The following is a 15,699-nucleotide window of genomic DNA, read 5'->3' on the forward strand; positions in this document are numbered from 1 at the left end:
AGGGATTGGCTTCTAAGATACAAATGACACAGATTTTGATAAGCACAAGGAGTGACTATAAATATGAAGACTATTTCTCATTATGGAAATATTTCTGTGTTAAAATCTTGAAAAGATAAAGTAGGCCAGGTGGAGCCGCATGATTTTGCTGATTTGGTGCCATGTTTCACCTGCAAAAAGACCACTTTTCTATGGCCCAAGCTAATATACTATGAATATAACTATAATATACATATGTAAAATAGCTCAGAATACACAAATTGAAACAGATGATGAGCTTATGTGTGTTTTCCATTTTCTCTTTTGTTAAAATATGTATGGAAAGTTTTAACATAATTTTAGGACAAATATATGGGAAATACTAAATACTTCTAGAATTGAATGTTGCTTATTTCAGCTTGGCTTTTAGGTTAAGTCATAAAGAATGCTGAACAGAACAGGCAAATACAGAATCAGATCCCTGTGGTTATTCTAGTTTTATCAGAGCCTTTGTGTTCTCTTCTAAAGGATTAAAGTGTCTGCTACATACTACAAGATTCATTTCCTTAAGATCTTTGTTTCTTAGTGCCTTTGATGTAAAAAATTTAAAATTAAAATAAATCCATGTATTTTATAAGATTTCTCTTTAAAGATGTGTCAGTTGGCTTAAATATTTATATTTTCTTTTGTCACAGGCTTATTTATATTCATCTTCCACTGTGCTATGAAGGAGAATGTTCAGAAACAGTGGCGGCGGCATCTCTGCTGTGGTAGATTTCGGTTAGCAGATAACTCAGGTAAAGAGTTGTTGATTAAATTTTACATCTACAAGTAGATGGGAAAGTTTGTCATTCAGTCTTTCATTGTCAGAGCAACCCAGTCCCAGTGGTAGCAAGCTATTGAAGTGGAGCATGTGAAGATGCATAGTTGGAATCATAGAATATCAGGGCTGGAAGAGATCAGAGAACTTTGAGCCCAACCCTTCTATTCTGCAGAGGAGAAGCATGAATTCCATACAAGTTAAATGAGTTGCCTGAGGTTTGATGTCTAATTTAATAACCCATATACCCAGAGGTTCCACTATACCAGACTCACCTTTCCACATTTTCTAGATCCGCAATTACATTATTAAGCAAAGAGATTTTTCTCAGTATTAAAAAAAAAAACAAAAACTGAAAAAAACCTACTTTGTCTTTTTTCTTTTCTTTATCTTTCTTTGTTTTTCTTTTTACTGTCAGTGGTTACTTCTCATCTTTGGGATATTGAAAGTGAGATTTTAAATAGTACATATACAAGGTCAAAGTAAGAAATTATCAATATCCTCTTATTGTTTACATGTCAGTCTCTTCTCTGAGCCATTGCCAGCATATCAGAAAATCAGATGCTCCAGATAAATAATGCAGTGATGATTTTTTCAGAGCAGTTCATATTCCCGGTAAAGCAGATTGATAGGGTGATGTCATTTTTTTTTTCAGATTGGAGTAAGACAGCTACCAATATCATCAAGAAAAGTTCTGATAATCTAGGAAAATCTTTGTCTTCAAGCTCCATTGGTTCCAACTCAACCTATCTTACATCCAAATCTAAATCCAGCTCTACCACCTATTTCAAAAGGAATAGCCACACAGGTGAGTCTAAAGATGTCCTCAAGTTTAGTTCTCATCACATTTTCATTGCAAAAATTGGCATATCATGAAGATTGATAAATCACAGTGCCTAAGAGGGTGCATCTTTTAGATTTATGAAAATAAAAATCCGTTTGAAGACGTTATCCAACACCTTTATGAATATTTTGTCCTTTTAAAAATTTTGTAACCCAAACTCTAGCTATATAACCATAATAATTCACTCTGTATATTATTGTAACTTCATCATTTGATTCAAAAACTTGGGTATCTTTAACAATTATGGTATTTTGTTTAAAAAGTTATATATTTTTAAAATTAAAAGTTGAATTACAGATTATTTCAGCATAGTATGTTAATTACTGGACAAGTTGTCTTGGGAACAGGAAGAAACAATATCTAGGATGTACATTTTATTTAAGACTTAATTCCTTAACCATTGCAAATGTTATTTATGACTGCCCTTTAAATCACTGATTATATATGAAAGAACATAATATTTAGAAAGTGACACAGGGCTATAAGAAACACTGTCTTTCATAATATCCTGTTTTTTCATGATATTTACAATTGCTGCACATTCTGACACTGAACATGTATGTGAAAAATCCTGACGACACCATGGAAATAAAGAATATTTTAAGCCAGTTGCTATGACACATGCCTGGAGTCCCAGCTGCTCTGGAGGCTGAGATGGTGGGATTGCTTGTGCCCTGGAGTTCAGGCTGCAGTGAGAAATGATTGAGCAACTGTACCACAGCCTGGGCAACATAGCAAGACCCCATCTCAAAAAAATAGTAATATTTTGCAGCACTTGATAGTGAATGATGTGAAAATGTGTAACCTTTTCATGTTTTCAAAGGGAAATAATAGAATTGCTACTTTTAAATTAAACCCCTGGCAGACAGCTGTCAACATTTAAAACAGAGCACTTTCCTAATTAAAGATAATTCTAAAAGGATAATGGAAATAACTTTTAAATTTTTAATTTGTTTAGCTATTAAACATGAGCAGAGGTGAATGGCACAAAGAAGATTAATACTTGGCTTTTTGCAAATAGGGAATAAGGTGTGTGATGTGTCTGTAATTATTCATATTGCAAATACTTGAATTACAGATAACCCTGGTGTACATTTGAATCCATATACATGCCCTGTTTGCACCATTTTCTATGTCTTGCCACTGGAGTGGCCACTGCCTGGGATTCATGATAGTGCTATGGAAAAAGTTTTGAGTGTTTAGACAGTTCTTTAATTCCAAAATTAATTAAAAATCCAAGAACTTGGAGCAACTTAGAACAGCAGTTCTTAAAGCTTCTTGAAGTCTAGGACATTTTGGGGGGAATTGAATGAAGGCTGTTGATTCTCTTCCAGAAAAAAAGGTACAGACTTTGAATCATTTTCACAATTTTGCATAAAATTAGAGAAGTCTGTGCACCTCTGCTTAAGAATACCTGTGTAAAGAAATTGATAACAGGTGTATAGCCTAAGATAGATTATTCTACTTATTTGGTGGTTCTGTGGCACAAAATATTTTTGCTTATAATGAATTATTTTTTTCACTTTATTTAACCAAACTTAAAATTTGATACTCATTTTGCCTCCCCTTCTAAAATACAAATACTTAATGCCTTATCAGTTATTAATGAATAGGAATTAAACCAATTGAATTGCTTTCCTCTTAAACAGCTGAAAATAGCTGGCCTGAAGAAATGCCACTCTTAAAAGAGGAAAGAAGATAACAAGGCAGTTAATTTGGAACATGAGGCATTTTGGAAATATTAAGGATAGAAAGGGCTATAGGATTCGGGGGAAAACGGACTAGAAGATAAAAGAGGAAATGCAGAGATGGAGGTCCAAAGGCAGACTTTACTATTTTAAAATATTGTGTGTTCTTCATTTTGTTTTATTTCATCCATTATTTTATTTTATTTTATTTATTTATTTATTTTGACACAGGGTCTCGCTCTGTTTACCAGGCTGGAGTGCAAGGGCACACTCACGGTAGAGGCTTACTGCAGCCTCTACCTCCTGGGTTCAAGCAGTCCTCCTACCTCAGCCTCCCGAGTAGCTGGGACTACAGGTGTGCACCACCACACTTGTCTAATTTTTGTATTTTTGTAGAGATGAGGTTTCATCATCTTACCCAGGCTAGTCTCAAACTCCTGGGCTCAAGGAATTTTCCTGCCTCAGCCTCCCAGAGTCCTGGGATTACAGACGTGAGCCACCACACTTAGCCTTTTGTTTTGTTTTTTTAAAGAATGCATTAATGTTCTTGTTTCCCTTAACAAAAAACCCTTGGGGCTAAATGGGTTCTTGTCAACTAGGATGAGAATATAGTTAGTTATATGGCATTACTTCAATGGTATAATAAATCCTGGTTTACAGTCAACTGACTTCACATAGGCTTTGGCTACCCAGACAGTTCTCAGTGGAACAGTTAGCATCCTGGGATCACTCAAGGTATGCAAAACGTCACTGCATATCATCATGGATATCTAGTTGGTTCATTTCTTGGAATTGATCTAGATATTCATATGTTTATGGTATAGATAATGTCTCCTATGAGCATTCCTTCAACAAAAGTGGATCACTCAGGTAAACTTTCGTTACTTTTTTGAATGCATGAATTTTTTGCAAGGTAATAAGAGAATATGTGCATGGATTAAGCTAAGATTCTTGCTGCATCGGCAAAATGGCTTGTTCTTTTCAGCTAGCACAATGACATTCCTGCATTGAGCTGGAATTTCTGAAGTTTTGAATGATAGTGTGTGCTGTGCTGGCTCTTCTCTGCATGGGGTATCTGCAAGCAGCTCCTTCTAGGAAATGTACCATGGTCTGGAGTGAGTGGAGCACATATTATGTAAAATAATGACAGAAAGCAGTACTTGAGAAAAGATTTGTTGTAGAAGGACATGAAATGCTTTATTTTTCCACTGCTCATATGGATTTCTGGGTATGTCATGGTACATTCATAGAAGTCATGTAAGTGAAATTGTGAATTCCAAGCCTGCTTTGTGAGAATTGTTATCTGCTTGAAATTTCAGCATAGGTCAAATAATAGTTCATATCCCTAGCCCCTGGTTTTCAGACTTGCAACTATAATCAAAGTCTTTATTACCCATAATGTAATATCTAACCAGAAGACTGGGAATAGCATATATAAAAATATAGCCCTCATTCAGAATTTTGCTTTGTTAAACTGCAAAGACCCACTAAATTGGATCACATTGTTGAAATGAAGCTTTTCAAAATCTCTAAAAGTACATGCCACTGGAAGTTACAAAGGAAGCAGAGTGACTATATCCTTGATATCTCTCTGAGGATATGTGGTTTTCTAAAAACACCAAGCACCAATTATTCATTATTAATATATAAGTCAATAGAAAAATCCCCACCAGAAAACCAATGGCTAGTGAATATATGAACTGAAAGGAAGCTCAGAATCAATCAGCTTGCTGAGAGCCTAATGGGGAGGGGCCTTTTGTCATGACTCCTTGAGCCTTTTCCTTGCCGACATTGGAAAATGCTTCAGTTGTTCCACCATGCTTCAGTTTGCTCGTTCTCTCCATGAACCATCTATTCTTCTCTCTAGCATCCTTTAGTGTGGGTTGAGTATCCCATTTCCCTTTTTAGCCCTCATTGTATTTAGTGTCGGCTTCAACACAAGATAATAGTTGAGCAATTTGAATAGTTTCCAAAGACAACAGATATCATGATGATGATGGCTTTTACCAATTATTGATGGATTTTAAATGTTTTGTCACATACTGAGTCCAGCATACTCAAAATGTAAAAACCATTGGAGTGAAGATTCCAATTTTAGAGCCATGATTTCTAAAAATTTTTCAGGATAGAGTTTTTGCCTCTTCCACAATGTATGGAGAAGGTACATAGGAAACTGAATACTTTATAAAAGTTCATATCTTCTTTATCAGTGTAAAATTTCTATAATTTGGTTAATTTGAGGGTAGAATTTTTTCCTAAAGTGTATTTGGAGAGGGAAGTGCTTAAAAGATATTTGTAGGATACATGAAGACAACCATACGTCTTTATAGATAATAGAGCATAAGTGGGTTTCAGAGCACTATCTGAGCCAATTTTAGAAAGCTTTTGTGTATAGGGAAATAACATTTAAATATATGATACTGAAAATTTTAGAAAAAATTATTTAGCAGTCCTTTATTACTATCAGTTGCTATAATATTAGTGCTGTTAGCAATAACATCATTCAGAAACTACAAGATAATTAATATAAATAAATCATTTTCTATTAAAATATTTCTGGTAATAACTTTGATTGCTATAATTAAAAAAATAATTCACAAGAAGTACCCTTTTTGCTATATTCCAGTTGTTTATCCAACTAAAAACCTTGGGAAAATACGTTCAAAGTAGCATTTCATATTTATTTTCATTTGCTTTTATTCTCCAAAATCCTTTAAATTTAATTTTATAAAATTTTTATTATGAAAAGTGTCAAACCTATATAAAAAATAGAGAGGATACTATTATAAAGCCCCTTGTAACCATCAATTTATAGCCAGTTATACACCCCTACCCATTTTTCCCTTCCTATATTATTTGAAAACATATCTTAGATATAATTTCTTCCACAAAAATTTCAGCACATTCTAATTCCTTATAATTTTGTACATCTTTCAAGCCATAGTGCATGTTTTTTTGAAGTGGTTTTCCAATTATTTTTTCATTGGCTCTGCTACATTCAAGAATATTTCTTATGGTAAGCCACAGTACAAATTACTAGAAGGGAAGTTGACACTCAGTGACTATCAGGAGTATACTTAGAAGAAGAAAAACATGGAAGTTTAGTGTTGCCTATTACCTAATATAAGAAAGAATCGGAGCTTTATTTTCTTTTGTTCTTCTTTAATGTGCAAAATGGAGTATACAATATGGTGGCCTGTAGGCATGCCACCAGCTCATCTTGAACCTAATTTCTTGTATCATTTCTTGCAGACAATGCTTCCATGGACAAGTCCTTGTCAAAACTGGCCCATGCTGATGGAGATCAAACATCAATCATCCCTGTCCATCAGGTCATTGATAAGGTCAAGGGTTATTGCAATGCTCATTCAGACAACTTCTATAAAAACATTATCATGTCAGACACCTTCAGCCACAGCACAAAGTTTTAATGTCTTTAAGAAAAAGAAATCAATCTGCAGAAATGTGAAGATTTGCAAGCAGTGTAAACTGCAACTAGTGATGTAAATGTGCTATTACCTAGGTAACTGCATATATATAAGGAATGTATTTTGTTAAGAAGGCTTTTGTGAAATTCAGAATTTTTCTTTTTAATGTATTTCTTCCATGGAAGAGTTGTCATCACTAAAACTTCAGTACTGAGAGTAACATGACTCAGTAGCCACAGAAGCTATGATTTGTAAAATATATAATTGAATCAGAGTAATCATAATGCAGGGGAGACATTCAAATTAGAGACAAGGGAGAAACAATGCTGAGGAAGACCCTAGATAGAGCTCATTTTACTCCACCTAATCGTTATATCTGGATATACCCATTTTCTGCATCTTCTTTCTCAACAATAAAAAATGTAACTATTTTGAATGCCCACAAATCCCATTCCAGTGTTACTTTCTGTGAATGCAGTACCATGTTCTCATTTTCAATGACATTTCAACCACAGACAGAAAAGACTGTTTACTCCTTGACCCAAAGATTAAAAAGGATTTTTTATTATTTTAAATATTACACCTTCAGAACCATAACATGCTTAAGAAAATTTTCCCAAAATGTTGACCTAGTTAAATGAGGCTATATAAATTTCTAATATTTTACTTATTCTATTCAAGGCATAGGGCCAAAGCATTAAGTATAATTTAATCCCATACATTCGAGTTAAGTTTAGTGTTGGTGTTCCATCATTCTGGACCTCCCAGGAGTTGTTTAAGAATGAATCTCTTACACCTCTACTTTTGCCCCTCTACTGTATATTAAGCCCATAGGCTTGTGGGAGGAAGGACAATTTCCATTAGGCAAGCTGTATGCAGGGGAATTTTCCTTTTAGGAGACACACAATTAAGACTCTCTGGTTCTGTCCTTGCTTTGGAGACTTTAAGACATTTCCTAAAGCACAAATAAAAGCCTCGTATTTCCCCATTGAGAGTTTTGTTCCAAGGAATATGAAGTGAGACATATGGGTGAGTCATAATAATCAAAATAATTTATGAAGAGCTGGGTCTGCAATAGCTAGTCTAAAAACTACTTGTGTGTCAGTCCTCTGGTTATAGTATATAAGAGCCCCAGGAGGTCTGGCAAGATAGATGGTGTATTATTTATGGATCAGGCTGCTGCATACAAACCTTGCATACTATTATGCAGCTTACCTAACTCTCAGACTATTCTGAGTAATGCTTGCTTGCTAATGAATGTATAGGAGACTACATTGTAATTGTTCTTAGATGATGGAGTCCATGCAGTTTCTTAGAAATCGGTCTCAGTGCATGCTGTGCTTTTTCACATTTGCTCTGGGTTATCTGGGAAGTATCAGGTTCTGGGAGGCAACAGCATTAAGTGATAAGAAAAGGAGACATTCTGGCAAAGCCAATCTGCTTAAAGGCAAAGTCCAGAACCTGGAACCTAGAGGCCTTTCTCTCTGCACGAAAAACAGGTAGTTTGCAGTCTGAGATATGGGAGAGCTTTTAGGCTACACAGCAACCCAAGGGACCTCTCACCTTTTGCTGAGCTTCAATCAGGAAGCTATTTGCCTGGCTCCAGCAGATGATGAGATAATGAGGTAGTGGGTTTTTTATTACTGTTCCATTTTGCAACATCCTGCAACACCATCCTGGGAGACAAGAGCATTACCCAGCTTGGCTTTCACGGGGGAGGGTTGTATTCAGTAAAAAAGAATAGTAAATATAAGGTCACTGAGATTCTAAGTAAGATAGTAAATCTAAGGTCACTGAGCCAAATCCTTTTCAATAGGCATATATTAACAGGCTGCTTATTTTGGCAGAGGTTACATATGGATGAAAATGAATCTTAGTCACTGAATATTCATATACATTTCCCCCAAAACCTTAGACATTCATAGTAGATTTTAATTAGTTAGCTTTCTAACTAGTCAGATTTCTGCCCAAAGTGTTTAGTCAATAGTAATTAAGATATAGCTTCAAAAATGGCTTTGCTTTTGATTTCTACTCATATTCGTATGGCTCCAGAAAAATATTTTTTTCATATTTGACAATGTCAGCTCCACTTTAGAAATTTTCAATAACCAGATGAGAAAAAAATTAAGAAATTGCTCAAGGGAAACATTTGTAAATGGATTTGAAAGATTGAGCCAAATTCTGTTGTCAGTTCTAAGCATGCAGTTCTCACCTCCATTTAGTCCCCCATCAGAACAGAGGTCAGGAATTTAGCTGGGGAGCCTAAATTTAGTTCAGCTTACCTTTGAGAATAGCATCAATTCAGACTCTCTTTTCATTATGTTTCCTTTTCTTTTTCCCTCTTTTTAAACTACATTGTGTTAGAGTCATAGTCTAGGATCCTGAGATATTTTCCATTCTTGTCACCATTCACTTGCATTGTAAAGATTTTGTCTGTTGTTGGCATAGATTCTTTTGTACATATTTATTTATTTGTGTTTATATATGTCAATTGGTTTCCTGTCTTAGCTTGATATTGCCTAGCTTTGTTGTTTTAATTAACTTTCTATTAGAGAGACTGTATATATTTTTTCTAAATACTTTGTGAAATCATTTTTGGTAGCAATATCTTTGAATATGATGAATAAAAGTGACTGTGAGTGCAAATAGAATTAGCAGTAAGAAGCTACTCTAGCTAATTTGCCATTTTACTTAAATGGAAAATGTTTTTCAAATAAATACTTATGTTGTTCATGTTCCAAGTTATTCAATTCCTTTATGAGTGAATGTTTTTACTTTTGACTCCTAAATAGGAAAAGATTATTTGACAGCTGGAAAATAACCTGCCACCAATTAAGCTAGTGACATAGGGCTACTTTGCCAAAACACTCAGAATGAGTATGTTACACAGATCCAGTTCACTAAGGATTAATGCATTTTGAAGTTCTTAGAATTTGTTGGGATGACTGATGCAAAGCCAAGTTCTACAGCAGATTAAAAGTAATACAGGTTTCTTTTGGGGAATGTCTTCAGTATCCTCAAAAGGGAACTGATTCAGTAACCTGTAGAAGATAGGACCTAGGATATTTTTCTCACATTTATAGTTGCTATTTTCATTGTGAGAGGCTTAGCAAATGATCCATTTTAGCGAACTTCACTTACTTGATGAGAACAGAACCTCCCCACTTCCTTTTACTGTAGATATTTAGGATAACTTTTTTTCTGCAGTGAGCCAAAGCCCAATTTTGCTTACTGCCCTACTCAGCAAAGTGTATGCCCAGTGCAAAGTTGTGAGGTGTTTTGACGGTCACTGCTAAACCAGGTCTTCCAAGCCAATGTTCACAACTCCTGGCCAAGCCATGTTAAGAAAATAGACAAGCAGCTGCTTAAGGCTCATCTACAGTCATTTACATGCAGGTTACTTCGGAAAGCTGGAGGGGTAGAATTGGGGAACAAATGAAAAACATGTATTTGATTTGCAGGCTGACCTGTGTTGGTAATATTTTTGAAATCTGGAGGAATTGGTCTTTATAAATTCAGTGTTTTGGAAGCACTTCTCTGTTTCCAGTTGAATAACATTCCATTTCTCTCATATAAAAACATTAAATAGCTCTCTCCCTCCTCCCCACCAAAATCCTTCTCCCCTTTCTTCTGTTCTGTCTCCCTGTTTCCTTCCCTCCTTCCATCTTCATTTCAAGGAAGAATAATTAGTGTTAACAGTTCTTTTTTGCTTCCCTAGAGAGAAATAAGAATAAACGTGAAATTGTCAAGTGTTTGCATTTATATTCTATATAGCCTGTTCCGCAAAAGAAAAAAAGTAAAAAAAGAAAAAAGGATGCTTTGTTACCATAGGCAGCTCCAACCTAAATTGAGTAATCTGAACTATATAGGAAAAACAAACAAACAAAAAACCATGGACAGGCACAGTGGCTAACGACTGTAATCCCAGCACTTTGGCCAAGGCAGGCAGAGGTCAGGAGTTCGAGACCAGCCTGGGCAACATGGTGAAACCCCATCTCTACTAAAAACTCAAACACTAGCCAGGCATGTTGGTGCATGCCTGTAGTCCTAGCTACTCGGGAGGCTGAGACAGTCAAATTGTTTGAACTTGGGAGGCGGAGTTTGCAGTAAAAGCTAAGATCGGGCCACTGCACTCCAACCTGGGTGACAGAGCGAGACTCCATCTCAAAAAAAACAAAAATTTATAAATATGTTTGGATGCCAGATGTTTATTTCCTATATCATGGAATTTTCAGCACAGTTCTATGACATGTTGTTAGTTCACTCTTCCATTTGGGGAAACAGATGATTAAAAACAGTAAGTAACCTGCCTGTGGCCACAGAGACAGTAAGAGCGGGACTCGAATCTAAGTCCGTCTGACTCTGTTCATTCTTCTACATCAGCTTCCCTAGCCACCTCCTTCAAAGAACCTACAGCCTGGTGAAGGAAGAGAATCCAAGGACAGGATAAATGCCCTGATATCCATTTGTCAGAAGCTTCTGGAGCTTCAGGCAAAACCTCTGGGCTAGCAAACCAGTAGCGATGATTTGGTCTTTCAAGTTCTGGTAGATTCTGATTGGCCTCTCCTGAAGGTAAGGAAAGATTCTAGACAAGGAGATTGGAAAGTCCAAAGAAATGGGTGGAAAAGAGTTGAGGCTGACTTGATTGCAGGGTGTCAAAAGGGGTTGCAGAGGGATGACAGCCATTGTGTGAATAACCCAAGTGGCTGGCTAGAGAAGTTTTAGCTTAGCAGCAGGCACAAGAGAGGCATAAAGGCTTCTAGGCAATGAAGGAACCCAATCCTAGTTGGGCTTTAGGGCCATGACTATGCTAGGATCATCAGAATGAAGAGGGGCTGAACTTGGAGAGAACAGTGAGGAGCCCTTTGGAAGAGTCAACAGAGCAGCAAGGCAAATTGAGGAGTGGTGTCTGGGGGTCACAGGTCTCAGAAGTGGCAACGCCGTCAGAAGGCTTTCAAAGTAGCAGCCATCCCATGCATTGGTACAGCTACCTTGCCATATTCAGAACAGCAGGGAACACCTTGGTTGTATCCAGTTGGCACGGAGTTAGAAGGGCCTTGAAAGAAGCAAGCCTTCAAGAGACAAGCTGCTTATGTCAAAAATGTGGGACGGTAGAGAAGAGAAGGTAAGTTGTTTAAAAGAGTATTAACTTAAAGGAAAGTGTCTTATGAAGTTTAATTTGTTCACTTGTTTTATGGAATACAATATTCGAAGGCAAAATGAAAGGCATCAGAAGAGAGTGAATGGTTGGTACAGCAGGCTCCTAGAGGTGAGAGGAGAATGGATGAGAAACAGAAGAGGCCTATCTTCTTCTGAGATCAAAAAACAGGCTATTAGATAAGACAAAGGTGCAGGTATTGGAGAAAGCTTGTTGAGTTTCCTAATTTTTGTTCAGTAAAATAATTAGAGGCTCATTTCACCTGCTGGGTATTGCAAGATAGAAGGTATTAGGATGGGGACCTGAGTAAAAGTTAAAGGATTTGGAACAACCTCCCAGGGAATGCAAATCCCTGGCAAAATTACATTAAATAAACAAATAATGTTTGCCCTTAGGGTGGCTTTTAAAAGGATAGTAGCCAAATCATTTTATTAAAATATTTTTATTTGCTGTGTTTTGAAAAACCAATTTGTTTCAAGGTCACAACTAAACACTTAATATTCTAAAGTCTCAAACCTTATTGGTCAAGGATGTATTTTAATCACTTGTAAATAAATGGACAATGAATAATTTCAGATACACTGTAAATCTTTTGAATCTTTTAACTTACATATTCTGTTTGACTTGACTTTTTTTCATTCTGAATGACTGAAAATGATTTTTATAAATTCAGATGTCAATTAGAATAAAATATTTGATATTCTCTTTTTTTTGCTTTTGTTTTGTTTTTGTTTGTTGAGACACAGTCTCACTCTGTCACCCAGGTTAGAGTCAGGTGGCACAATACAGCTCACTGTAGCCTTGACCTCCCAAACCTCATGTAATCCTCCCACCTCAGCCTGCTGAGTACCTGGGACTACAGGCATGTGGCACCTGTAGTGGAATATTTTGTGTAGAGAGGTCTACAGTGTTGCCTAGGTTGGTCTTGAACTCCTGGGTACAGGCATTGCTCCCACCTCAGCCCCCCAAAGTTCCGGGATTACAGGTATGAGCCACCTCACTGGGCCTGATATAATCATAAATACATTTTAATATTGATACTTGTAGTATCTGGTTCACACTGCATGTGAAAATAACAAAATCAAGAGTTTAAATACCCTAGGAGCAAAAGAAAGACCTGTAGAACACTGGAACATTTTTCTGTTTCATTGTCCTAAGCCTCAATCAATCATGTATACCAAGTAACTTCCGCCCTTTTTTGGTTCTCAGGGCTTGCAAAATAAAGCACAGAACCTTCCTAGGAAGAGTTCACTGGCCAAGAGAGATGATAGTTCTTACACATTCAAAACTATTTAAACTCAAAGAATAATTGGTTTATTTATAAAGATCTAAAATGTAATCAGTGATACCCAACTAGAGCAAATACATTCTCTGCCATGGCACTTAACTGCATTAAATATTGCCTTAAATTTGACACCTTATATATATTGTGTGTGTGTTTTTAAATTTCATGTGCATGTGACTTTTCTACTGAATAATATTATTAAACTTCTGTGCATTGGGTTATGTTTATAGTCATCATTTTGATAAGCAGTATCATACTGCTTAGTCACGTAACAGGTGCTTGGTTAATATTTATTGAATTAAATTGGAATGTGTAGTTGACCTGGTCCACTTGCATTGTATATTTTAGAAAAGTAGATGTTAAAGTACCTTGGATTTTTGTGGTTTGCAAGAACATGGACTAGAAATAAAATGCAAAGAAAAAAAGTATTAGCTTTATGCTCTTCAAGCCCCTTTATCCCAGTTGCTGTATGTTACCCTATATGATGCAGGCAAATGGTTAAGAACAAAAAGACAGCAATTTTATAGTAACTGTCAATCTTTTTTAATGGTATTGTGTCCAGAATTTATTCCTTCTGGTGGGTTCTTGGTCTCGCTGACTTCAAGAATGAAGCCGCAGACCCTTATGGTGAGTGTTACAGCTCTTAAAGATGGTGTGTCCAGAGTCTGTTCCTTCAGGTGTTCGGATGTGTCCAGAGTTTCTTCCTTCGGTTTGTGGTCTTGCTGACTTAAGGAGTGAAGCCACAGACTTTCGCAGTGAGTATTACAGCTCTTAAAGGTGGCACATCTGGAGTTGTTTGTTCTTCCCTCCTCCCGGTGGGTTCGTGGTCTCGCTAACTTCAGGAGTGAAGCCACAGACCCTTCCAGTGAGTGTTACAGCTCATAAAGGTAGTGTGGACCCAAAGAGTGAGCAGCAGCAAGATTTATTGTGAACAGCAAAAGAAGAAAGCTTCCACAGCATGGAAGGGGACCTGAGCAGGTTGCCGCTGCTGGCTCGGGTGGCCAGCTTTTATTCCCTTATTTGGCCCCGCCCACATCCTGCTGATTGGTCCATTTTACAGAGTGCTGATTGCTCCATTTTACAGAGTTCTGATTGGTGCGTTTTTACAGAGTGCTGATTGGTGCATTTACAATACTTTCGCTAGACACAGAGTGCTTATTGGTGCATTTACAATCTTTTAGCTAGACACAAAAGTTCTCCAAGTCCCCACCGGACCCAGAAGCTCAGGTGGCTTCACCTCTCAGTATCAGGAAAGGAACTGGCTGGACTCAAGTCTGAGATGAATATGCAGAAAATCCTGCTTTTGAGCAGTTGTCTTGGGAACTGTTTTATGGCTCAAGCTAGCTTTAATATTAGAAATTTAATGTAAGAGCACAGAGGGACCTCATAGAGCCCAGCATCCAGGGGTGCAGCCAGACTTTGGGGGATCTAGGACCAAGGGATGATGGCTTTGGTCATCAAGCAGCCATTTTCTTTGTGTTGCTGTTGTTGCTGCTGTTGTTTTAAAGAATGTTTTAGTGCCATTTTGGTTCACAGCAAAATTGGGGAAAGCAGCACAGAGATTTCCCATATATCCCCTTCCACAACTCATGCATACTTTTCATTATCAACATCCCCCACCAGAGTAAAACATTTGTTACAATTGATGAACCTGCATTGACACTTCGTTATGACCCAGAGTCCATAGTTTACATTAGGGTTCACTCTTGGTGCTGTACATTCTATGGGTTTGGGTGAATATATAATGACATATATCTACCATTAAAGTATCATACAGAAAATTTTCACAGCCCTAAAAACTTCTGTGCTACATATTCATTCCTCCCTCCCCACTACCCCTTCCTCAGCAACTACTGATCTTTTTATTATCTTTATAGTTTTACCTTTTCCAGAATGTCTCATAATTGGATTCATATGGTAGGTAGAATTTTCAGATTGGCTTCTTTCACTTAGTAATATGCATTTACATTTCCACCATGCCTTTTCATGACCTAATAGCTCATTTCTTTTTAGTGCTGAATAATCTGTTGTCTGGATGTACCACAGTTTAGTTTCCACTCACCTACTGAAGTATGTATTGGTTGCTTCCAAGTTTTGCAATTATGAATAAAGCCATCATAAACATTGATGTGAAGGTGTTTGTATAGATGTAAGTTTTCAGTTCCTTTGGATAAATATCAAAGAGCATGATTGCTGGCTTGTATGATGAGTATGTCTCGTTTGGTAATAAACTGCCAAACTGCCTTCCAAAGTGGTGATGCTATCATTTTCATCTTTGCTCTTTTTTCCATATCTGCAGCAGACTAGCTTCCTTTCTACAGTATCATACGGAGTATTTTTGCTGCCCTAAAAACTCTGTGCTCTGCCTATTCATCACTCTCTCCTCCAGCCCCCAGGCAACCACTGATCTTTAATTTCTGTTTCTTCAGAGTTACATGTTATATGGGGTTTGATGTTACCATGGTACGCATTCTGGCCTCAGTCCTAAACATAAACA

At 36.8% G+C, this 15,699-nt stretch overlaps 1 protein-coding gene across 10 annotated transcripts in view; it reads left to right on the plus strand.

The window, feature by feature from the left end:
- Positions 1-14,968, plus strand: part of ADGRG6 (adhesion G protein-coupled receptor G6) — a 147,937-nt gene extending 132,969 nt beyond the window's left edge. For 5 of the 10 annotated variants that reach the window (XM_009452111.5, XM_009452114.5, XM_001172168.6 and 2 more), the window contains 3 exons: positions 675-776; positions 1,455-1,607; positions 6,584-9,494. In XM_009452111.5, the coding sequence (XP_009450386.1) occupies positions 675-776; positions 1,455-1,607; positions 6,584-6,762 (434 nt within the window). In that variant the 3' untranslated portion in view covers positions 6,763-9,494. Of the gene's footprint in view, positions 1-674; positions 777-1,454; positions 1,608-4,155; positions 4,202-4,316; positions 4,560-6,583; positions 9,495-11,142 lie in introns of those variants that run through there. The other 5 variants (XM_009452115.5, XM_001172117.6, XM_001172181.6 and 2 more) reach the window with 3 other exon arrangements.
- The last annotated feature ends 731 nt before the right edge of the window (positions 14,969-15,699 follow it).

The sequence above is a fragment of the Pan troglodytes genome, chromosome 5, assembly GCF_028858775.2.
Source record: "Pan troglodytes isolate AG18354 chromosome 5, NHGRI_mPanTro3-v2.0_pri, whole genome shotgun sequence".
In the NCBI taxonomy this organism is placed as follows: Eukaryota; Metazoa; Chordata; class Mammalia; order Primates; family Hominidae; genus Pan; species Pan troglodytes.